General features: G+C 51.4%; 2 protein-coding genes across 3 annotated transcripts in view; one reads left to right on the forward strand and one right to left on the reverse strand.

Moving 5' to 3' along the window:
* Positions 1-2,596, reverse strand: part of CIMAP2 (ciliary microtubule associated protein 2) — a 38,873-nt gene extending 36,277 nt beyond the window's left edge. The window contains exon 1 of the mRNA XM_074005942.1: positions 1,319-2,596. The gene's annotated coding sequence lies outside the window, so the exon portion shown is untranslated. The remainder of the gene's footprint in view (positions 1-1,318) is intronic.
* TTC22 (tetratricopeptide repeat domain 22) lies at positions 1,988-25,028 on the forward strand. Of its 2 annotated transcripts, none has more exons than XM_005543266.5 (7): positions 1,988-2,689; positions 16,551-16,606; positions 16,821-16,936; positions 17,548-17,693; positions 18,505-18,666; positions 22,244-22,396; positions 22,929-25,028. In XM_005543266.5, the coding sequence occupies exons 1-7, from the start codon at positions 2,123-2,125 to the stop codon at positions 23,463-23,465; spliced, it is 1,737 nt and encodes a 578-aa protein (XP_005543323.2). In that variant the 5' UTR covers positions 1,988-2,122; the 3' UTR covers positions 23,466-25,028. The 2 variants fall into 2 exon arrangements, with proteins under 2 accessions (XP_005543323.2, XP_005543324.2); XM_005543267.5 differs by having other exon boundaries at positions 17,575-17,693.
* Positions 25,029-25,311: the final 283 nt, after the last annotated feature.

Below are 25,311 nucleotides of genomic sequence, written 5' to 3' on the forward strand. Positions count from 1 at the left end.
TTCATACAATGGAATATTTTCAGCCTCTAAAAGGAAAGAAATTCTAACACGTGCTACCACATGGATGAATCTTGAAGACATTATGCTAAGGGAAATAAGCCAGTCACAAAAGAACAAATACTATATGATTCCACTTATGTAAGGTAACTAGAGTAGTTGAATTCACTGAAACAGAAATAGAATGGTGGGTACCAGGTGCTGGGTGGAGACAGAATGAGGAGTTATTGTTTAATGGGTATGGAGTTTCCATTTGGGAAGATGAAGAAGTTCTGGAGATGGAAGGTGGAAACAGTGGTACAACAGTGCCCTCAGGGACAAGGACAAGGCCAAGGGAGCATTCATACTCTTAATGCCACTGAACTGTACACTTGAAAATGGTTAACACCATAAATTTTTTGTGAAGTATACGTTGTTGCAATTTTTTTTTTCTTTGAGACAATGCTTTTTGCTCTTGTTGCCCAGGCTGGAGTGCAGTGGCACAATCTCGACTCACTGCAACCTCCACTTCCCGGCTTCAAGCGATTCTCCTGCTTCAGCGAGTAGCTGGGATTACAGGCACACGCCACCACGCCTGGCAAATTTTGTATTTTTAGTAGAGACGGGGTTTCTCCATGTTAGTCAGGCTGGTCGCAAACTCCCGACCTCAGGTGATCCACCTGCCTCGACCTCCCAAAGTCCTGGGATTACAGGCGTGAGCCACTGCGCCCGGCCTGCAATTTTTTTTTTCAAAGCCAAAGCCTCTGTCAATCCATCCCTGATACTCTCAAGCGGGTAAGAGAACAAGTTTCATCACAATTAATTTTATATTTAAAAATCAACAGGTGAAACATAGCACCAGGATGTTGTTTTAATTTAACTTTTTTTTTTTTTTTTTTTTTTTTTTTTGCTAATGTCAAATTTTTTTCAAGTTTCCTAATTGGCTCTATTTCCTGTTTTGAAATGCTGGTCTCTGTTGCTTCATCTTGAAATATATAGATATTTCATCTACATGAAATGTAAATATTTACATCTATATCTTTAGAGATACTCCAACTATATTTCACCTGTATATATTTTTCATCTGTCTATCAAGTTGAAACAACAGGGATGGCAGGAGCCAGGCCCAGGTGGAAGGAAGAGCGGGAGGAACTGGCCCCTGCAGCAGGGAGCACTGCCAGCCAGCCTCCAGGCTAGGGGTTAGGGGACCACTCTAGACCTGGGAGGAACACTGGCCAAAGCAAGAAAACTGGGACCACAGGTGGGGTGCAGGATGGGATGGGAACCAAGCTGGAGGAGTGGGAGCTAACATTTATCCAGAGTGGCCATTTATCAGGCTTACCTGATAAATGGGGAAGGATTGTCATCCTCACATCACAGGTGATGAAAGTGTGGCAGGTCATACTTTATTAGGGTTGGAGAAGCAGAATTAGAACCAGCACATGCAGCCCATAGTCTTTGCACAGGAGCTCACTGCGGAGCAGAGGGGGCGCAGAGAAATTCCACGTAGGAAGCCTCATAAATAATGGTCAAAAAAGAGAGGAGGGAGGTGGCAGGTTCCATTCAGAGGAAGAGCACTGAGGACCTGCGGACAGGATGCGACAGCGGCAGGAGTGAGGGTGGCTGCCGCAGCTAGACTGGCCAGTCCTGACTCAGCTCAAGCAGACAGGGCGGAGGAGCGCCCCTGGAGGAAGGGCCCGACCTTCAGCAACCTGGGGTTCCAGGCCTACCTACTTGGGTACGCCCAGTTCTGTGATCTGGGCAAGTTCTGTTCCTCCTCTGAGTCTCAGTTTTCTCCTCTGAGCCTCAGTTTCCTCCCTGCTTAGCAGAGTAAAAACACGCCTTTTGCTTTGCACCGAAGTTTGCACGCCTCGTATTTGACAATGCGCTTGTTCTTCTGGCACACCTGGTTGTGCAATGTCAGCGTCTAGAAGCAGCTGAGCAGCGAAAGCGGAAACACCCACAGGGCACTCCTCGGGCCCACCCACCTGCGGGAGGCGCCCTGAGACCTAGAGGCTGCCGGGCCCGGGGCCTCTGCCGGCTGCCCTTCGCCTCCCGCACGGCGCTCGCTCGGGGGACGCCCCCATCCACTGCCCTCCGCAGCCTCAGGCACAAGGGCAAGGCCAGGGAAGCAAAGGGGGCAGCCATGGCGGAGCCGGAGGCTGTGGCCGATGACCTAGACGCCCTCATCGACGACCTGGACTACCTGCCGGGCCACTTTCACCTGGAGATGCAGTTGAACTTCGAGCCGCACTCGCCGGCCCCGCAGCGCGCCCGGGACATGAAGCTGCAGCGGGAGGGTCTGCGGCAGGAGCTCGAGCTGGCGGCCGCCCCGCAGCGCCCCGCCGTGCGTCACCTCCTGGGCGCTTTCGCATTCTACCTGGAGGAGCTGGACGAGGCCCGCGAGTGCTTCCTCGAGGTGACCCGCGAGCACCCGGGCAACCTCAACGCCTGGGCCAATCTGGCACACGTGTACGGGCGGCTGGGCCAGGAGGAAGAGGAGGAGGCGTGCGCCGCGCGGCTGGCCGGCCTCATGGGCCTGGCGGAGGAGCCCGAAGCCGCCGGGGACCCCCAGCTCCGCGCCGCTCGCTGCCTGGCCGAGCAGGGCTACGCGCACGGCTTCGACGTGGGCTGCGCCAGCCCAGAGGAGCGTGCGCGGGGGCTGGCGGCAGGCATCGCGCTCTACGACAAGGCGCTGGGCTACGGGCAGCAGGTGGGTGACCCCTGTCTCCCTACCTCCCGCTGGGAGGACTGTGACCATGGTCCCTTCTGTCTGCAGAGATGCTCCGGTACCCCTGACTCTCCCTCAACCCCGGTTCTTCGGTCTCCCAAATGCCTGTCCAATGTGCATCCCCGGCCTGCCCCAGCCACTCCTGTAGCCCTCTCCTGGTCTAGGGAGTGGAACCGCTTCCTAGTAGGACTGCCTGCCCAAGCCTCTCTTTTGGAAACAGCACAAGCCCAACCTGGGCAATTCATCCTTCTTACCTTGCTCCTCCCAGCAAGTGCCTGTTCCTGCGCCTGTGCACATCCACCTAAGTAAAAGGCACAATCACGCATCCTGCCAGAAACTTGGTCACATTCCCACCTCTTCTCTCCCGCTCACTTCCATCCCCATCCATTCAGTCCCCAAATCTTGTCCCTTCAACCTCCTGTTATCTCTGAGGTCTCTCCACACTTCTCCAGCCTTCCTCTGCCAGCCCAGCTTCCATACCTTCCTGCATGCACCAGTGTAGCAGCTGTCACCCATCCTTGGGGTCCTGCCCTCCAGCTTGACCCTTCTGCCTCATCTTCCCATCTGCTGCCAGTGTGGTGGTGCTCCATCTCGCGGGCCATGTCCCCACTGCCTGGTAGATAATTCCTAGGCTCTTTGATGGGTATTTAACATCCTCCATGATCTACCTGTCTGTCCTTCCTCTGCCACGTTCCCCCTTCCAAGCCACTGTGTGTCACTTTGCCACACTCTACTTCCCCTTGTTCCTCCATGGGCCAGATCTCCTTACAGCTCACCTTGTCCCTTTCTCAGCCTCTTCCTGGGGTGCCCTTTGGCTCCACCTTTGCCTAGAAGGTTGTCTTTAGTCTCGGGTTGGTCTCAGACATCCCCTCCTCTAGGAAGCCGCCACTAACTCCTCAGGCTGGGTCAGCGCTTCCTCTGGGCTCCCATAGCACTGCTCACACTGTCCGTTTCCCAGCCTCCAGCTCAACCGTGAGGTCTCTGAGAGTGAGGACAATGTCTGTCTGGTTTACCACTGTAAACCCAATACACACCGGCACAGCACCTGGCACACAGTGGCACTCAATAAATGTATCTAATAAATGAATGGATATATGTGCAGCATAGGGCCTAGCACTCAATAGGCAAATACTAGGTATATTATCTACTGCTGCATAACAAATACCCCCAAAATTTAGCAACTTAAAATATTAAGTATATATTATGGCCCAGTTTTTGTGAGTCAGGAATCCAGGCATGGCTTCACTCAGTGCCCTCGGGCTGTGGTCTCATCTGAAGGCTTGCCTGACTAGGGGGATCTTCTTCCAAGCTCACTCACATGCTGTTGGCAGGATTCAGTTCCTCACTGGCTCCTGCCAATGGCTTCCCTCTTTTCCTTGCCACATGGACATTTCACCACTTTTGCTATTTTCTGCTCATTAGAAGCAAGTCACAGGTTCAGCCCACACTCAAAGGGGAGGATTACACAAAGACATGAATACCTGGAAGTGGGGATCACTGGGGCTATCTCGGAGGCAGCCTGTACTGAATGACAGACAAATGATGTGGTAGAGCATTATTCTCTTTTACAGAATAGGAAACCACAGTTCAGAGGGGTTCCATGAAGGCACAGCACAGACAGGGTTGAGCTGCTAACAATTATGTTTTATAATATTTTAGATTTGTGATATGTAAATAACAAGCCTTCACACATGGGTAGCACAACTCCCTTCACAAAGGCTCTGCACACTCCCCTCAGTGCCTTTTCCATGAATGTTCATGGCTTCTGTAAGAGAAGATGTGAGAGTCAAGACCTCAGAAGGTACAGGTTGGAGGGCATGGACCTGACTTAAGGACAGCATGCAGGGTAGGGGTTAAGAGAGTTGACTCTGAGTCAGATGGTCTGGGTCCAAATTCCAGCTCCCCCATGCTCACTCACTTCAAATCAGTGCTTAGCACCACCAATCTCCTTTTCCTTCTCTGTAAGATGGAGATAGTAATGTTACATATGTCATAGGCTTTGTCATCTGTAAAATAGGGACATCCTTCACTTGGTTGATGTCATAATTAACAGTTAATATTTGTAAAGCACCTAGAAAGAGCCTGCACAGGGATGAGCAGGGTCACAGATGACCCCTCCCTCTCCCTGGCTGGGAGAGCTTCCTCTGCTCTTAAGCTGAGTGTAGACATGACCACTGATTGCATGAGGTCAACAAGAACCCAGGTCTCTTGTTTCAGTCCTGAGCCTGTGGCCCTGAATGCCAGGCTACCCTCAGTGGAAGGCATAGCCAACATTGATGTGTTGAGTGTGGTCATGGCAGCAGGTCATGGCAGCAGAAAGGGGCCTGAAGAGCCCTGGGCTAGGAGCCAGCAGGCCTAGGTTCTTGTCTCAGCTGCAACACTACCCACAGTGGGGCCTTCTCCTCCCCGGGCTTTGGTTTCTTCATCTGTAAAATGGGTGCAGGAAGCAGGGGCTACATGGTCTCTGAGGCACTTTCCTGCTCTTAGGAGGCCATTCACTGGGGGAAGTCTTCCTGGAGGAGGTGAGCAGGAAAGCAGTGATTGCGGGGTAGCTATCAAACAGAGGCTGGCTCTTCCCTCTCTGGGAACACGGCTACAGTGGGGACTCCCCAGTGAGTGAACATCCAGATGAGAAAGTGCTAAGCAGGATGCCCAGCACTCCAGGGAGGGAGCCTATTGCTCCACGGGGGTGTGGCTGCCAGCTCTGTGCTGTGTCCTGGGGCGTGGCCCAGCAGCTGCCCCACAGTTCTGCATAGAGCAGCTGTGGTCAGCCCCCTACACAAACCTCCAGAGAGAGTTTGGGATTTGGAGACCCCATTTATCATCTGAGGATTAGATGACATGCTTCTGAAGCACCTGGCACAGAGTAGGTGCTCAAGAAATAGTTACAGACAGGATGACACTAATGATGGTTGCATCATTTTAGAGTCCAGAGGTTTGGTTCTGAGCACCTAGTTCTGTTATTATTTTGCTGTGTGGCTGTGGACAAGTCCCTTGTCATCTCTTGTCACTTGCCTGAGTTCCCGCTTCATAAACATTGATCAGCTCCAGTTTTATTGGTATTATGCAACAAATGATGGGAGTAAAAATGCCCATAAACTGGAAAATTCTGTGCATGTCTGAGAGGTATTTATTGAGCATTTTAACATTTATTGAATACCTACTGTGTGCCAGACTCTGTTTTTAAGAAGTCCCTGCCTTTAAGAGGCGCTTGAACAAAAGGAGAAGCAAACATTTGCTTCTTCATTAACTATGCTTACCTGAGCCCCTCTTCTGGGAGTGGGAGCCAAAGGGACAAATCAGAGACATGTCTACTGCTGGCTGAGAACACAGGCATTCATCACAGGCCTGTGTCATTGGCAATTATCTCTAAGTACTGTACACCCAGAGGTCACACTTTCTGAACCCAAAACAGGGCCCCAGGGGCTGACAATGAAAGTACACTCTGGGGATATGGGGTCCGAAGCTTGGTATCAACAGGGACCTGGAAAGTCTGGGCCCTGTGGATAGAGTGGGAGTGACTGAGTCAGAGAGGGAACACGCCCCTTCAGCAGGAGTTCCCAGGCGGGAATGAGTGGGGACACACCCAGCAGGGGCATGGTGCATGCAAAGGCCCTGTGGTGGGGCCTGCAAAGCATGGGGGCTTGAGTGCTGGCTGAACTGGGGCAAGGAATGAAGCTTGCCCAGGGTCACAGAGCTAGTAAATGGCAGTTAAATCCATGCCACCCTGGTTGACTGCAAAGTCTTTGCTCTTTCTGGAGAATTCAGAGAAGTGGGTATAATGCAGATGGCTAGCAGGATGGTGAGGGGAGACCCCTCACAGGTGTACTCCTGGAAATCTAAGGCAGAGGAGTATGGAGAGAGAGGAGGTGGGTGGGTTGCCATGTGTCCAGAGACTGGGAAGGATGAGGTAGAAGGTGAAGTCAAAGTCAGACCAGAAGAGGAGGAGGAGGAGGAGGGACCCCCTGCAGTGAGAGATTTTCCATCTTTGTGGGGCTGGGACTCTCCCAGGTGGGGAAGAGCCTCTGGAGCTCAAAGGACAAAGAGCTGCTGAAGAACTGTGAACAGCTGCTCATCTGCTAACCTAAACTACAAAATAATAAGAACAAATTATACAAGAAAACGTTATAAAAGTTAATCATTCAGCCCATAATCTAAAAATAATCAGTGTTTGTATAGGAGGGGGTTTGTTTCTGTGACTTCCCTTATTTGCTCTTCATTCCCTACCCTTTCCTTCCTTCCTTCCTTCCTTCCTTCCTTCCTTCCTTCCTTCCTTCCTTCCTTCCTTTCTTCCTTTCTTTCTTTCTTTCTTTCTTTCTTTCTTTCTTTCTTTCTTTCTTTCTTTCTTTCTTTCTTTCTTTCTTTCTTTCAGACTGAGTCTGGAGTACAATGGCATGATCTCAGCTCAGTGCAACCTCCACCTCCCGGGTTCAAGCAATTCTCCCGCCTCAGCCTCCCAAGTAGCTGGGATTGCAGGCACCTGTCATCATGCCCAGCTAATTTTTGTATTTTTGTAGAGACTGGTTTTCACCATGTTGGCCAGGCTGGTCTTGAACTCCTGATCTCAGGTGATCCGCCTGGCTCCGCCTCCCAAAGTGCTGGGATTATAGGCGTGAGCCACTGCACCCAGCCACATTTCTCTTTCTTAAATTACAAAAAAATATGAGAAGACAGATGGCTTTGATCACTCCCCTCCTCCTCCCATCACCCCTGTAAATATACACACATGTCCAGAGACTGGGAAGTCTGCACACGCCATCTCTCACACACTCACAGATGGACTGTCAGTGGCAAATCTCTAGATTGAGTAGCTATTAAGAGCACAAGCTTTGGAGTTAGACCAGGTGAGAATTCTGCCTCCATCACTAGCTGGCTACAGGCAATTCTTTATTCCTCTGAGCCTCAGTTTCCTTCTCCGTAAAATGGGGTTCTAACATGAACCTCACATGGTTGCTGTGAGGATTGAGAGAACATGAAGACCACCAGGCAGAAGCACGTGAGGTCCTGCCTGGGGCTTCTCCCTGCCTGCTCTGGCCCACAGCACTTCGCCACTGCTCTTCAACAGAGCCTTCTAGCCTCTGGTTTACCCCCATGTGGTTTCTGTCTTGCCCCTAGAGTGTGGGCATTCTGTCTTGGGCTTTTCTCTCTCTTCCCCATCCACCCTCCTCAATGTCTGACATAGAGCTGAACACCAAGGGGAGTTTGCAGCCATTGTTTAATTTGGTCGAATATCTGGATTTTGTCTTTAAAATCCCTATTTTTTAAAATAAGGTAACTTGAACTTACTGTCTAAGAGAAAAAAAAAATCCCTGTCCCAAGCCAACTCAGTTATGTTATTTTCTTCTCCTTTTCCCAAAACACTGGTGCCTTAACACACACATGCAGTCACACACACCAAGGCAGGCCCTGAGTGATGACAGGAACCACACCTGCAATGGCGGCTGTGCACCGGGCACTGAGCTCAGGATCTTACCTGCCTTCGCGCATTTTAATTTTATTCAAACCTCACAGACACACTGCCAGGTGCTGTGATTCCCCCTCACACCCCAGGCATAACAGGCTCAGGGAGGGGAAGGGACTTGCCCAGGTTGACCCAGTGCCTGCGGGGCTGTCCACACTTCACCAGCCAGCTGAGGCAGCTGGGGAGGGAGGCGGCCAGACTCACAAACAAAGGTGTGGGCATTCCAATCCATCACTGCGCCCAGCGGGGTGGGGACCTGGCAGGAAGGCCCAAGAGAGTGTCAGAGGTCAGCAAGCCTAGGATATCTGGCATGCATGCGTGTTCACAGACGCACACCCGCGCACACACACACACATACACACACACGCGACTCCACAATTCTGAGTGGTTTGATTTGGTTCAGCTACAAGAAGAGGTAGATGAAGCTGGATGATATCCCAGGCACTGTGCACACAAGTGCTTTTCATCGATTATCTCATTTGATCCTCACAGAAATGCTGGCAAATCCACATTGTTATTAACCCCATTCTACAGACAGCAAACTAAGGCTCAGAGAGGTGTTGTGACTTGCCCAGGGGCACATGTGGCTGGCAGGAACTAAACTCAGGACTATGGGACATCAAAGCCCAGGAAGATGGACAGCTTTCCTAAGGGTCTGGCTTCAACCTTCTGTGGCCTTGGGGTGCTCACGTTTGCATGTCAATGCCCTCTAAGTTTGCTACTGGCTTCTCTCCCCACTTGGCTGGGAAGTTTAAGAACTGGGTGTCCTCCTCCTCACAGATACAGAAGCCCAGAGCCAAAACTGCTTTAAGCATCATCTGGCCCAACCACCTCTTTTGCAGGAGAAAAGATGATGTATGTTAGAGTGCAGCACCGCACAGACCCACGGGAGGAGCTGAGAAAATTCAGGCATCACTGTTGTTAGTGCAGAGGGTAAGAGACTCCTGCAGACCCACTCAGCTACTGCCGGTGCTAGAGTTGGATTTGGACGCTGGACCAGACAGGGAATTGCCCTCTCACTAGGGATAGTGAAACAGAGAAGTGGCTCAACACAGTCCAGCAAGTCTGGGATCCAGCACAGAGCAAAACTGACAGGGCCTGTGTTTGCATGACAGACCTAGGACCAGAAAGGAGCTTTGACCAACAGGGAGCTGCTCAAAGCTTAAAATCCACAGGGAATTATCCAGGGAGCCCAAGACAGGGCCAAATATGTGCTTCCATGGCATAACACTCAAATCCCAAATTCCCTCCACCTGTGCACATATCACCCCAGCCAACATGTCTGTTGATGCAGGCAGGCCACGTGGGGTCACCCCTGTTTGCAGATGTAGAAGCTGAGCCATGCCAGTGGGCTCTCCAGGACCCCTAGAGGAGTGAGAGGCAGGGGTGGGACTCCAATCTCAACCTCTGTTTCCTCCCCACACCTGACAAGGCAGGAGCACAAGAGCATCACCACCTGCAGCTGGGTGTGGGGAACAGCAACCCTCTTCCCTGCCTGTCTTGTACATGGCCCACAGGCGGCAGGCTGGGGCCAGGTGGGGCGGGGCTCCGTGTGCAGGAGCAGAAAGGCTGTTCTGTGTCATCACAGAGGACATTCCAGTTGTGCAGGAAGGACATATCCACAGGCCTGCCACCTTGTGACTTTTATTTCTGCAGTGTCAGCCTTCACGGAGTCAGCAGGATGAGGTGGAAACAACAGGGGCATTGGAGGAAGGCAGATCTGAACTTGAATCCTGGCACTTCTGCCCTGGGCTATGGGGCTGGGCTGGTGGCTTTTTCTGTAGTCTCTGTTTCCTGATCTGTAAAAGGAGGAAGATACATCACACCTTCTAAGGCTGCTGTGAGAACCCAGTGCCATGATGCACTGAGGAGCCCAGTGACACTAGAGAAATGTTCTTTCCTGTTTGTCATTCCTCCTCCCCAGAAAGAAAATTAGTCAGCTTTCAGGAACTGACTCTGAATCCAGAGGACAGCCCATCATCAGGGGCAAAGTTCAAAATACAAGGCAAATATTTTCTTTAAGAACCAGCAAGGTCTCTGTATAGCCTATTCAAATCCATATATATTGTAAGTTGTTGGTGTAGTGAAAGATCTTCTATTGGAATAACTTAAAATAGCCAAGCTCCCCAATATTTCCTTCTTTCGGGGCTGTCTTTTGACGTAAATGGGACGCTGAACCTTGTACCCGACCCGAGTTAAGACATACCTGCTCTGGTAATGGCTTATCCTAATCCTACCATTTCCTGCAGTTTCTGCCAGGTCACTAACCTTTGTTGCTTACTCACCCAGCCCACAGGAGCTTCGATCTTCAGGCTTCCCTGAGGATCACAATTTCTGACCTTTTACTCACTAAAAAAGAGAGAAATTTTCTAGCCCATTTTTGCTCCACCTTAGGGTAGTACAGTGAGAGCCTCGTGCAATGGTTCTCAAACTTCAGCATGCAGTAGGGGGCCTGTTAAAACACAGATTGCTGGGCTCCCACCCCCAGGGTTTTAGATTCAGTGGGTCAAGAATTTGCATTTCTATCAAATTCCCAGGTGATGCTGCTGATGTTGCTGGACCGAGGGCCACACTTTGAGAACCACTTGTCTAAGGCAGTTGGAGGCAAAGACTCTGGAGCTAAGTCGCAGAGTTCTCAGCCCTACTACCTGCTAGCTGTGTCACTCTGGGTGCATGCCTTAAGCACTCTGTTCCACAGTTGCCTCATCTGTAACTTGGGAGAATAACAATCCTTACCCCATAGGTAACCCTTGAGAAAGCCTAATGGGGTAACACATGTAAATGAAGTGCCTGGTGCATAGTAAGTGTTCAAAAGTTGCTATTATTAGTATAGCAAAAGAGCATCATCTCCAGGTTTCAGTCAAGGCTGTCACACTGGACATGTGACTCTGAACATAGCATCTTGCCTCAGTCTTCCCAGCTGTATGAAGAGGGTAATGATACTCCCTTTACATTCCATGAGGCTGTTCTGAGGATCACATGGAATCTGTGTGAAAGCCCTTTGTAAATGGTAAACACCGTACAAACAGTAGCTCCTTGCAGCTGGATCTTGTGGGAAGAGCACTGAAGTCAGAGAGACCTGGCCTGAAGTACCAGGTCAAATAGGCAGGTCTCTGCTTTGGTTTCCCCATCCCTAATATAAGGAAAGTAATAGCGAGGGCCTCAGAAGAGCTAGGAAGTGTGCTGAGAACACCTCACCTGAGATCTGTCTCTCTCACCTTCAGCTTGTACCAGGGTCTACAAATTTCATTTTGGGGTCAGCATGGGCCTCGCCTAGTTCCCTCCCATGAATCTGCCACAGAACAGCAGCCTAATGTAAGCTCCTCCAGCACAAAGCCTGGACTCACACGCTGGCCAGCCTCTCTCATAGACCACGGAATCCCCAGCCCATGGGATTGTGATAAGGACCAAATGAAAGAAAGGGGGGGGGGTGTCCTGACCGGAGGCCACCTACCCCAGGCAGGTTCACCGTAAATACTCCTCTTTTGGCAGAAGTCCTGTGAGCCCCCTCCCAGGCTGCCTCCAAACACCTTGCCTCTGGGAGTCATAAACTCTGTAACTGAATTCCTTGCAGCCATAAGAGGTTTCACAGCAACTTTATTCTCCAGGATAGAGGTGGAATGCCCCCTCCCTTCTCCAAGAGGGGAGGGGGCAGTCACAAGCCTGCTTAATTTAATTTAACGCACTATGGCTTGCCAGGTTGCCCCTGGTAACAGCTTCAGCGGCTGCTTCAGTTACTGCTTAAGTTACAACCAGAAGGATTTTTAAAGAGACAGTCCAAGGCCGAACACAGTGGCTCAAGCCTGTAATCCAGCAGTTTGGGAGGCCGAGGCGGGCAGATCACCTGAGGTTGGGGGTTCAAGACTGGCCTTACCAACATGGAGAAACCCCGTCTCTACTAAAAATACAAAATTAGCTGGGCATGGTGGCACATGCCTGTAATCCCAGCTACTTGGGAGGCTGAGGCAGGAGAATGGCTTAAACCTGGAGGTGGAGGTTGCGGTGAGCCAAGATTGCGCCATTGGCCTCTAGTCTGGGCAACAAGAGCGAAACTCCGTCTAAAAAAAAAAAAAGAGAGGGAGACAGACAGTCTATTTTAGAGCCAGAATTGCAGCACAGAGTGAACATCCAACACCAGCTTCACCACAGGGATAGAGGAGTAAAGCCCGGGCACAGTGAGGCTTCTGACTAGATCTGTGTATTGTATTAACTCTGTTCCATATCCACTGACCCCATCTGCAACCCCACAAGCCCTCCTGCAAATGCGGCTCTTAAGCCGGATCTGATGAGGGACTACTTTAGCGATTTGTCACACAGATGTCACCCAACTAGCTACTTTTTTGAAAATCAATTTTAGTCATCAAGTTAAAGGGGAGGAGAGTTGACCCTTAGGAGTTGCCCCTGCAATTCAGGCATACTGCCACCAGGTGGTGGTATTGCTTGCTTAGTGAAAACCGTAACCAGTCTCTTGAATTAATCAGTAATACTCAACAGCGCGCAGAGTGGTGGTGAAACCACTGGATTGTAAACTCTGATGCTAACTAGTGTGGAACCTTAGGTAAGCCACCTCGCCTCTCTCTTCTCGGTGTCCTTGGATATCTAGTAAGGAGATTGATCAGGATAACTGAGTGTTGTGGACAAGGCTTAGGAATAGAATCATGGAGGCATGAGTCTAAGCCCCAGCTCTATCATGTACTAAGTGTGGTTTGGACACATAATTTAATTTCTTGCCACTTGAATACCAAGCAAGAGAGTGGCTGGGAAAGCCCTGAGGACAACACATTAGTCTCCAACACTGAGGACCTGTGGAGGCAAGAAAGGTGCCTGGGACCCAATAGGGGACTGGAGATTCTGAGGTCCTGGGAGCATAGTGGGAGAGGACAGCAGGGTGCCCCAGGATGGCTCCAGATTCCAGGGCCAAAGACCATGTTGCCTCATCGGGCACTGAAACATGCCACAGCAGACAAAGCAACCTCCTAGAGAACCCTAACCCCACTCAGCTCTCAGCTCTACCCAGACCAGGAGGAAGGGAACAGACATCTACTCTGGGCCAGGCACTGCCCTCACAACTCCTGAGAAGCCCATATGATTATCCTCCTTTGCAGATAAGGACATAACCTGCCAGGGGTAACTCATCCCCCAAGGTCGCCCATCTCATATGACCAGGCCTGCCAGGCACACAAGCCTCAGCTCTTCACATTCCCACCCCCCAAGTCTACTACACCTGTTCTTGCTGGATGCTAGGCTCCCTCGCCAGGAGCAAGGAAGGGAGAGTGGGTTCTCTTTCTCCCCACCATGACTCAGTTGAGCCAACCACAAAGCAGGTGAGGGACCAGAGGTCATGGGATCACTCACATAGAAGCAACCAGGGGGCCGGGCACGGTGGTTCACGCCTGTAATCCCAGCACTTTGGGAGGCCAAGGCGGGCAGATCACTTGAGGTCAGGAATTCGAGACCAGCCTGGCCAACATAGCGAAACCCCATCTCTACTAAAAATACAAAAACTGGTCGGGTGTGGTGGCAGGCACCTGTAATCCCAGCTGCTCGGGAGGCTGAGGCAGAATAGCTTGAACTCAGGAGGCAGATGTTGCAGTGAGCCAAGATTACGTCACTGCACTCCAGCCTGGGTGACAGAGCAAGACTCCATCTCAAAAGAAGAAGAAGAAGGAGGAGGAGGAGAAGAAGAAGAAGAAGGAGAAGGAGAAGGAGAAGAAGCAGCAGCAGCAGAAGCAGAAGAAGCAGCAGAAGCAGAAGGAAAAGCAGAAGCAGCAGAAGCAGAAGAAGCCAGGAAGCCTGAGGCACCACGTGCCCCTGATCCTTCGCATGGTCAGGTTTTGACACATCATGCCAATTTGGCCCACACTAGGTGCTCCATAAATCCCAGTCTCCTTCTTCCTTCCCAGGTCCAGTGTAAGTAAAGCAGATAAGGGTATCCAGAGTCCTGTCCCTGCCTTTTTGCTTATTCCCACCTAAGTAACAGGATTACCTTTCAAGGTGATACAAATGTAAAAGCACACATCAATCAGATTTTGGCATTCCTGAGCTCTAGCCTCTTTTTTTTTTTTTTTTTTTTTGAGACAAGGTCTCACTTTTTTGCCCAGACTGGAGTGCAGAGGTGCTATCATAGCTCACTGCAGCCTTAAACTCCTGGGCTCAAGTAATCCTCCCATCTCAGGCTTTAGAGCAGCTGTGACTATAAATGTGCACCGCTGTGCCTGGCTATTTTGATTTTGATTTTTGAGGAGACAGGGTCTCACTATGTTGCACAGGCTGGTCTTGAACTGCTGCTGGGCTCCAGAGATCCTCCTGCCTCAGCTTCCCAAAGTGCTGGGATTATAGGCATGAGCTACTGTGCCCAACTCCCCAGCTCTCTCTCCTTCTATAGCTCCCCAGTACCCTGCAGATGAGCTCCAAGTCCTGACCCTGGCACTCAGAAGCCCCTCCTGATTATGCCCCTGCTGGCTCTTCCCTTCACCCCTTACTATCAGGGTTCCAGTCCTTGGGCTGCAGGCAGACCCCAGCATACCTTGCTCGCTCTTCTCTGAGCTTTTGCACTTGATGTCCCATCCTCCTAGATTGCCTTTTCTCACTGTATCCACCTGAGTGATTCCTACTTGTCCTTGAGGACACTGCCCTAGTACCTCCTCCTCTGGAAAACCATGGGGAAGTCCTTGGATTGTATAGGATACCTCCCCGAGCTCCCATAGCCCCCGTGTTCCTTCTACTCTAATTGTGTCTTTGGGTCTGGCTTTCCTGCAGGACCCAGAGTCCCTAAATGTGGGACCTGCCTTCTGTCTCCTGTCTTTATTGCCCAGCCGAGAGCCACACGAGAAGCTACTCAGGGAATATTGACTGAGAAATGCAATTAGTGGGACCGCTTCTGGGTGGTCTGACTGGGACCTGGGTTCCAGATCCTGTCCTGAAGGGCAGTCATACCAGTTGGTGGGATCTGACTCATAAGGACCCCTCCCTTTCTTCCTCCCTCCAAATTCATCCAAGGTGTCCCCGGAGCAGCCACAGCCTAACCTGCTAGCATTGGCCCCCCCGGGTCCCCATTCACACACTCTGTGCTGCACACCCATCAGCTCCCCATCCCTAACGTCTCCAGGCCTCTGCTCATGGGAGCTCTCCATCTGGAGCCCACCCTCTGAAGTGCCAATGTGACCCAAGACCCTCCTTAAGCCCTCATCCCCCAACTGGGAGTGGCCCGCCCATCCCCCGCACTCCCTCTGTACCAGTCTCATGGCCTCAATCAGACCTGGCTTCATACCACAGCTACTGGCAACCCGGTGTGGGGAAGCAAGCATGGGCTTTGGAAGCTGATAAACGGGGACCGGATCCCAGCTCTGGCACTCAAAAGCTGTGTGACCTCAGGCAAATCACTTTATCTCTCTGAGCTTCAATATGTTCCTCTATAAAATGGGGATAACAGCTACTTGATAGGTTTGTTGTGAGATGGAGAAGATGGGTGTCAGGATCCTGGCACATGCAGGCACTGAGCCGCATCCTATTATTGAAGCCTGGGTCTGCTTCCGCTGCCAGGTTGTGAGTGCGTTCGGGTGAGGGTGCAGGTCCCATTCAGTGCCACATTCCCAGAGCACCCAACGCAGGGCCTTATGCCATAGGTGCTGACAAATGCATTCACCCCAGCTGCTGGGGATGGGGGTAGAGAGAAGATGGACTCCCCTCCCCCACAGCTGAGGAGGCCACAGTGGGGGTGGTGAGTGCAGAGTGAAGCCTCCAGATCAGGGATGGGAGATGAATGTGGAGGGAGGGGCTGGAGCCTGAGGGAGAGCTGCTGATATGCACTGGGGGTTTTATTGGTTTTCATTAAAATTCCTTCCCGAAGCCGGAGCAGCTACTCCCATAAATAACAGCATAAATATTTTATCTGGTGCCCAAGTCGCACAGCAAGGTTGGCAGGAATAATAATGGCAAAACAGTTCAGGGGGGTCTTGGGCTTCAGCTGAGCTGGGCTCACTTAACATGCCCAAAGGGGCTTTCTCAGGAAGGTAAAGCCTGCAGGGATGGCACCAAAGGGAGAGGCAGGTGGGCGTGGAGGAGAGGGTGAGCAGTGGGGTATGCGCCCTGGGGTTGGGGAGCCTGTGGAGGGTGTGGGAGGAAATGCTTACCACACCTGCTCTAGGATAGGCACCTCACTGGGGGCCCTCACAAAGCCTCTGTAGTCAGAGAAGTGAAGTGACTTGCCCAAGGCCACCCAGCCAGTCACGGGCAGAGCCAGGACTGTAATCAAGGGTGTTTAAGGTCAAAGCCCTTCCCACTGTGCCTGCTGCTTCTTGGGGTTCAGCAAGTGTGGGAGTTTATGAACAATGGCCAGAGTACCTCAGTAATGGCAGCGAGGGCTGTTCTCTGTTTTCCTAGATCCCGATGGAGGAGAAAAGGGGCTGGTATTTCACCATGGCAACACTCTACATCAGGTCAGGCAAGAAGGTGGCAGGGGTACGGGATGGTGGAGGGAGAGGTGTGGCCTGGTACCCAGCCAGCAGGGTAAGGGCAAAGGAGGCTGGGTCCATCCTGCTGGAAAGGGCTCCCCAAACCCCACCACCACCACCACGGGCCTGGGCAGGGCTGGCAGCACACAGGACAGCTGGGAGGGGGTGCCACCCAACCACATCTCCTTCTTGGCCACAGGCTAGATGGTATCTTCCTGGAGCTGGGCAGTGAGGAGCAGAAGAGGCTGCCCGCCTTCAACCGCACGTTGGCTCTGCTCCGGCAAGTGCTCAAGTCTGAGGACCCCCGCCACCAAGGTAGGGGCCCAGGGGATGGGTAGGACAGCAGCCTCTGTCCCCCACCACCAGCCTGCTGGCATTGCACCCACCTCTGGCACTACCTCCCTCTCTTGGCTCCTGTTTCTTCCTCCTTCTCTCTGTCCCCTACACTCATCTGGGCACCTCAAGGAGCCCACATACCTTGCCCAAGTGAACATGCCAACTACAAGTCACTGTGACTGCAGGCTTCCCGTCTGCAGCTCATGACCTGGAGGGTGAGAGGTAGTTTCCCCTGTTTCCAATTATTTATTGTCAGAAGATTGAAGCCTCCGTTGAAGAGGAGTTGAGTCATTTTTTTGCAGGGCCAGAGAGCAAGAACAGGGACTAGAACCACCAGAGCTGGTGAGAGCTGAAGTCAGAAGAGACCTACATACCTGAAATGAGTTCCCCCGGATGACACATTGAACACAGAATAAGCACTAAAACGGGTTCACTAACCCCTCACACGGCCCCTCTCTCCACCTTTGCTTCTCTCTGTCCCTGGCAAGTTGCCCTCAGTGATCTCACGCTACTGTCCATTGCTTTGTCTTCACGGGCAACACCTAAGATGGAGATGGCCCCTTCCCTCTCTCCACCCTGCTGCTTCCTAGAGACCCTCTCCCACCCTTCACCCCCAGCCCTGGCCTGGTGCTACCTCGGGATGCTGCTGGAGCGGAATGACACCTTCTCCACCACCCCCATGGGCGTCCATGACTGCGGGTACTCGGGGACCGAACCTCTGGACTGCTTCGGCAAGGTACGTGCCCCCAGCCACACCCACCCTCTAAACTGAGAAGGAGCCTGGCACCCTAGCCTCTCCACCCAGAACCCAGGCTTCTCTGGGTATCAGTCCCCACCGCGTGGTCCACCCAGGAAGTACACTTACTCCAGACCTTGCTCTCCATCCTCTCTTCATTCAAAACAAAAGAGACCCTCCCCATACCAAATCTGGCCCCAGCCCATTTCTCCAGCCTTGAAACAGACCCTTAGACTTTTTCCCTTGAGGCCTCCATTCACAGTACTCCCTCTGCCAGGAGTTCCCTACCTCCCCACCCCCAGTGGCATAGTAGAATGACGAGTTTAGCTGGGGTCTCCTTGCCAGTCCTGGCCATAGGCTGTGTGACCCTAAGGTAAGTCACTGACAACAAGAAGCAGTCAATGACAATAGTGGGGGTAAGTGCTATCACCCAGGTAAAAACCCTATACTTTGTAAGGTTGGGGGATGAGGGTTGCCTCTGGCCCTTCCTCTCACCTGCCCCGGGAAGATGGGGGAGCATACACTGGGAAGGAGGGGTCTGACTAGGATCTAGAAGGCTTTATTGGATGTGACAGGTGATGTGGTCATGGGCCGGGCTCTCAGGAGTTGAGTGTCAATGGGTTGTGCCCCAAGGTGTTGGGTTCTATGATATGACAACTTACTGGCAGGTGGATAAGGGTGGATATGGGTAAAGGGCACTGTGTTGATATGGATGTATCCAGAAATGGGGTTCCGGTGGTTCAGCACTGTTTAGCCAGCTCTGGCTAACGACCAAGCAAGTGGTTTGCTTTTGCACTCCTCCCTTACCTAGGCCATCGAGATCGCCAAGAACCAGCCTCCCATCCTGAATCGCCTGGCCAAAATCTTCTACTTCCTAGGAAAGCAGGATATGGCCATTGGAACCTGTAACATGGCCCTGGATGTCCTACAAGATCCAGAGCTCAACTGGCAGGCGTACTGCACAAGGGCCAAGGTGGGTCAGCTTCCTGCGCCACCTCACCCCGCCACTGGGAATCAGAGAACAAGGGCCATAGGCCAAGACCCTGTTGCCAGGGCCCAAGGCTCAGGGAATCCTCATGGTGGAAGGGAGCTTAGGAGCCATCAAAAAACACAGTTGGGTTCTATACAGCTTTTTGTTTGTTTTGAGACAGGGTCTCACTCTGTCACCCAACTGGAGTATGGTGGTGCCACCATGGCTCACTGCAGCCTAGACCTCCTAAGCTCAAGCAATCCTCCCACCTCAGCCTCCCAAGTAGCTGGGACTACAGGGGCACACCACCGCACCCAGCTAATTTTTGTTTTGTTTAGTAGAGATGAGGTCTCATATGTTGCCCAGGCTGATCTCAAACTCCTGGGCTCAAGCAGTCCTCCCACCTTGACCTCCCAAAGTGCTGGGATTCCAGGTGTGAGCCACTACACCCAGCCCTGTAAGGTTTTTGAGTGAAAGAATGCATAAGCCTCCACTCACTGCAGGAATCCCTTCTACAATGCCTGGTCAGTGAGCCCCCAGCCTCTTCTGGATTGGCACAGGTGGAATCAGACTGACCAGAGTTGAAATCTGGCTTCTCTACCTTGTGGAACTTGTGGCAAGCCACTTACCCACCCCCCCGCAAACCTCAGTTCCCAAATCTGTAAGATATAAATAAGAACACTTTCCTTAAAATGTTGTCAACAGACGCAGTGAGGTAGCATCTAAAGCACAGTGCCTTGGACATAGGAGGTGCTTCTCTGAAAGCCAGTAGAGGTCATTTAATATAGTGGATCAGAGCTCTGGCTCTGAACACAGACAGCCTTGGTTCAAATCCCACAACACCACGTGCTATGGGACCTTTGGCAAAATACTCTTGCCCAGATTCTGAGTCTCAGTTTCTTTATCTGTAGATGATAATATGTCTCATAGAGTTGTTATGAGAATTACATTAGATTTTGTATGTAAAACTCAGCATCAAGCACACAGTAAGATTTCATAAGAGACTGACTGCTACTAATTTAATATTAGGCATATTTTTGAATTATCTCACTGTCTCTTGAGGCAGTCCACTGCATAGTCATTTAGGTCTGCAAGTTACACACTTAGTTGAGTGCTGTCTCCCGCTAGCTTCCTGCACCGGTCCCAGACCCACCCCCTAGAGCCCACACAGAGCCCATGTGCTTGAGGAAGCAGACTCGGAGCTCCAAGTTTACTTCACTGCAAGCCGAAGAGTCCCCCCATCCCCTCATCTTCTCCACTACCATCCACATGACCTAGTGGCAAATCCTCTCCCAGTCTTGGTCTCAGTGGCTTAATTACTTTGCCAGCAGGTATGAGGCAGGAGTGAAATTCCTTCACTGTCATGGATGTGGTTATTATTATAGATAATAATATTAACCATAATAGTAAATAATAAAATATTTCTATAAAATTCTGCATTTCATCAAGCACTTTCATATTCGTGATCTGATTTAATGCTCACAAGAATCCTGTGAGAGAGGCCAGACATGTGCCATCCTACATATGAGGCCACATATAACCAGGGAGGCAGGGAACTTCCCCAAAGAACTGCATTCAATAATCAGAAACTCCAATTTTACTCTCCTCCCTCCATCACCATCTGGTGTCTTATGATCCTGGCCTCTCTGTGGTGCCAAAGGTCACTCAGATGACCAGAGGAGCACAGGATGGTGGAGAAGAGACGGTGAGGAGGAGGGAACTCACATTATCTGTGTAAAAGCCTCAGTCCATGCTGCGGCCCATAAGCATGGCCCTGGCCCCATGAGCTCTCTACCCCACCTCCCTCTGTTCATGCCTCTCTCAGTCTTCCAACCCTACTGGCCAGGGCCTCTGCCTGGAATGCTCTTCTCCCAGGTATCTGATTGGCTTCCTCCCTCACTTCCTACAGGTCTTCTAGTGGCCATCTAATTGAAAATATCAAAGCCATGCAACATTTAATTATATATATATATTTATATTATTTATATATATTTATATAAATATATTAATTTATTTATTTTTAAAATTCTTCTAGAGATAGGGTCTCACTCTGTCACCCAGGCTGGAGTGCAGTGGCGTGATCATGGCTCACTGCAGCCTTGAACTCCTGGGATCAAGTGATCCTCCCACCTCAGCCTCCCAAGTAGCTGGGACCACAGGTGTGCACCACCACACCCGCCCAGCTAATTTTTTAAAAACTATTTGTTGTAGACACAGGGTTCTCCCTATGTTGCCCAAGCTGGTTTCAAATTCCTGGGCTCAAGCAATCCTCCAGTCACAGCCTCCCAAAGTGCTGGGATCATAGGTGTGAGCCACCACACCTCGCCACCGCCAACGTTTTATGTTTTCCTTTCCTCGTTTAGTTTTCTTAGCATTAATCACTCCCCTACACACTATTTACATCTTTATCATGTTTATTTTCTCTCTCCCCCAAAACATATAAGCTACTTGAGGGCAGGGATTTTTGTGGTTTTGTTGTCTACTGCATTCTCAATGCCTGGAACAGTGGCTGGCACAGAGGAGGCTCTTAATGAATATTTGCTGAACGAATGAATGAACTGAGCACCTTCCATATGCTAGCTCCTGACTAGAATATGTTCTTTCAGACATCATGGTAATTCCCCCAGGAAGATATTCATGAACTAATTTTTCAGATATAGAAATGAGGTTCAGGTTCATAGAGTTGTGGAACTCCCTCCAGATGACATGGCTAATAGCTAGGGGTTGAGGGAAGGACTGAAATTCAAACCCTAGTCCAACTGACCCGAAAGCCAGAGATTCATCTCCCCCTGCCTCCATGATGCTGTCTTATAATCAAAGCCCTTCTGACGACTATAAAGCATTAATACCTTCAACAACAATAGCCCCCTTTCCCTCACTTCCTCCTACCCAACCCAAACCCACCACTCCTAAACCTCCAAACTTTGTAAATGCTCTTAAGTGTGAGGAAAATGGAGGAATTAAGGAAAGCAAGGGTCTGAGATCATTTGTAATGTGATGCTTGTCAGTTGGGGCTACCTGCCATTCTTCCCAAACTGCTTGTTGACATAAACTCTCCCAAAATTGGTGCTGCCATCCTACCTAAAATAATCCTCCCCAATCATCTCTATCCCATTGTCATGTTTATTTTGTCATAGCACTTGCCACTTGAAATAGTACTGTTTCCTATTGACCGCCTCCCCTACTGGAATGTTAAGTTCCGCCAGAGCGGGAACCTCATCTATCTTGTTACCACGGTACCTCCTGTACCCAACATAGGAACTGGCACATGGTGGGCTCTCAATACATATCTGTTGAATGAGTAAGGGACTCTTACTTCATCACTCATTGCACAGAGAGGGAAACTCATTCACTCATTGCACAGACAGGGAAACTAAGGACCAGAAAGAGGGTGTGGCTAGCCCAAGTTGGTCCAAGGCTAGAACCTAGGACTCCTGGGTCCCAGCCTCAGGGTCTTTCTACTGCAGCACAGAACCTCCCTGGCTGCTGTTAGAAAAAAAGACTGGGTTCATTTAGAACAGAGAGGAGGGCAGAGGCCCTTGCCTGGATCATCTTTCCTAAGCTGGCTCTCTGTTGGCAGATCCACATCAGAGCCTACCTGCACGACCTGGAGCGGGCCAAGATGGGTCTCGGGGGCATGCCTGACAGGAACCACCTGGCCTGTGCCAAGGCTGACCTAGAGGAAGTGGTCAGGGTGTGCCCAGGCTTCAAGGCGTACCTGGACATCGGCCAGGTAAGGCAGTCTCTTGGCTTAGCCAATAGCTGAGCAAGAATCTGTTTACTCCTTGCCAGGCTAGGCCAGGGCTAGGCCAGGATGCAGAGGAAAAAGTTGCACTCCCTCATAACAGTACCCATCTCCTCCAGCCATGGTGAGGATTGAATAAGATGTGTGTACAGCATTTAGAACAAGGCCTGGCTCTTCCTAAGCACTCAGGAAGTGTGGGCATTATTCTTGATCTTGAAGATATCTATTCTTTGTGTTCAGGGAATGTTTACCAAGAAGTGACAATATCATAATTTTAGATACAAGAAAACCGAGATCCAGAGATTGACTCACTCAAGGTTACATGGCTAGGTGTGAAGGGGCTGGAACTGGAATCGGGGTACTCTTTTCCTAGAGGAGCAGGAATAAAACGTGTGATTAATAATTGTCGATGGAGAGAGGGTGGGAATGAGTGAAGGAATGGAATTTTTTTTTAAGCAAGCGTGGGGCGGGAATGAGCATGGAGCCGGGCCTGCAGTGAAGGGCGTGTCCCCCACCCCAGGTCTACTACTACATGGGCGTGGACGCAGTGCAGGAGCTGCTGGCGGTGGACGAGGCGGCGCTGAACCAGGCGCTGGTGTTCCTGGCCAAGGCGGGCGAGTCGGAGCTGGGTGCCACGCTGCCCGAGCTGCAGCTGCTGCGCGGCAAGTGCCTGCGCATCAAGGGCGAGGACGCCAACGCGGCGGCCTGCTTCAAGCGCGCGGTGGAGCTGGACGACGCGGGCTCCAGCCACACCGAGGGCTTCGGCTGCCTGCTCGAGGCGCTGCTGGCGCAGTGGAGCCAGGCACAGATGAGCGACTGCGAGCTGGGCCGCGAGGTGGACGCCTGGCTACGCCGCGCCCAGGACAAGTACCCTGCGGCGCGCCTGCGCCAGGAGCTGCAGCGCGTGTGGCGCGGGCACACGGACGAGGTGCTGGGTCTGGCCCGGGCCCTGGTGGCCCAGGGACGGCTGGCGCTGGTGCGGCTGCTCTTTGAGACTATGGAGCGCGAGGGCGAGGGCGCCAGTGCGCCGCGGGACCGCCGGGCGGTCTCCTTCTAGGATGCGGGTGCCCAGGCCGGAGGCTCCCAGGGACCCCGCCCAGGCCCCGCCCAGCTGGTGGGACCAGGTCTGGACGGACCCCCTGCCTTAGGCTGGCCTGGGAGCGGAGCCAGTTCGATTCTCTGTCAGGAATTGTGAATGGGGATGTTGTGACACCCGGGCGGTTTGAAATGCCCACCCAGACTGGAGGGCCTGAGAGCAGAAGAGGCTGGGAGCAGAGGTGAGAAAACACTGGGAAGCTGCCAATTGAGGGACAGAATTTTCTAGACATACAGGTAAAATAAGATGGTTGTGAGGCTCCTGAGAGAAACAGAAGACAGTTACCTCAGTGTGTCTGTTTTCTAGTCCAGGGACTCAGTCCCTCAGGCCTGCGAGCCTGTCTTTGGACTCCCGTGGGCTTCACTCTATCCTTATGTGAAAGTCCCCTTTACTTTAGTTGACTGGAGTGGGGTCTGAGCTCCTGCAGCCAGAAAAGCCCTGGCTAAAGCAGAGGTCAAGACTGCACCGCTAGTGAGTTACGGAACAGCGCCCTAGCCTAAGCCTGGTCCTCCAGGCTCATTCCTACCTCTCTGCCACTTTTCCAGCAGGCCTCCTCCTTGGTCAACTTGGCCTGAAAGGCCTCCCAAACGCTCTGAATAGAGCCCATCAACAGAACATTCACTTGACTTCCCTGCTCTTGGGGGAACTAGGGGCCCCACCCTTTAGGAGGTACAACCTGCCCCCAGTCTTTTTTTTTTTTTTTTTTTTGAGACAGAGTTTTGCTCTTGTTGCCCAGGCTGGAGTGCAATGGCACGATCTCTGCTCACTGCAACCTCCGCCTCCTGGGTTCAAGCGATTCTCCTGCCTCAGCCTCCCAAGTAACTGGGATTACAGGCGTGCACCACCACGCCTGGCTAATTTTGTATTTTTAGTAGAGACGGGGTTTCACCATGTAGGTCAGGCTAGTCTCAAACTCCTGACCTCAAGGGATCCACTTGCCTCAGCCTCCCAAAGTGGTGGGATTACAGTATGAGCCACCACGCCTTGCCCTGCCCCCAATCTTGACTATTCTACTAATTCTAAAGAAAATCTTGGAATTTTACACTCTTAGAATCATAGTCATAGATTTTTTTTTTTTTTTTTTTTTTTTTTTTTTTTGAGACAGAGTCTCACTCTGTCGCCCAGGCTGGAGTGCAGTGGCCAGATCTCAGCTCACTGAAACCTCAGCCTCCTAAGTTCAAGCGATTCTCATACCTCGGCCTCCCGAGTAGCTGAAATTCCAGGCTGTACTCACTGCTTTGCTCATATCCTCACTCATTACCAGGGACAGACCAGCACCCCTGCATTGCATCTCATATATCCACTGATGGGTAGAGAACAGACTGAAATTCAGTGTCTTAGAGATTGCACAGTGCACCCCCCTCATTGTGCAGATGGGAAAACTGAGAGCCATAGAAGGGAAACGGCTTGCCCAAAGCCATACTTACTGTTTTCCCCACACTTACTTTCACACTTTTTACCACAAACTTACTTTCACCATTCTTCAGGTTTGGAAAAATACTAATAAACTAATCAACTCTAAAGTATTCAGTGTTTATATGTTAAAGGTTTGTGTGTCACTTGTTACATGGGTCACTCTGATATCCACTGGGACAGTGTTTCAACACTAATGGTGGCATTCCAGGTACCTGTGAAATCTGGCAGTGAGGCCACCCTAAGGCTCCTGAATTCTACCTCATGTCTCACCATGGCTCACCACTTTGAATGGTGACATTCTCTCTCACCCTCTTTCTCCTCTCACCACCATGGCAGCAGAGGCCAGAAGGTGACTCCACAGCAGACCACACACACCCCTGTCCACTTCTGC

This window comes from Macaca fascicularis, chromosome 1, assembly GCF_037993035.2.
Source record: "Macaca fascicularis isolate 582-1 chromosome 1, T2T-MFA8v1.1".
Taxonomy (NCBI): Eukaryota; Metazoa; Chordata; class Mammalia; order Primates; family Cercopithecidae; genus Macaca; species Macaca fascicularis.

Bases quoted from the DNA above. Each gene is read 5' to 3' on its own strand.
- TTC22 (XM_005543266.5), top strand. From the start codon at position 2,123: ATGGCGGAGCCGGAGGCTGTGGCCGATGACCTAGACGCCCTCATCGAC. The intron at 17,694-18,504 runs GTACGTGCCCCC...TCCCTTACCTAG, and splicing joins CTCTGGACTGCTTCGGCAAG to GCCATCGAGATCGCCAAGAA. The intron at 22,397-22,928 runs GTAAGGCAGTCT...CCCCCACCCCAG, and splicing joins CGTACCTGGACATCGGCCAG to GTCTACTACTACATGGGCGT.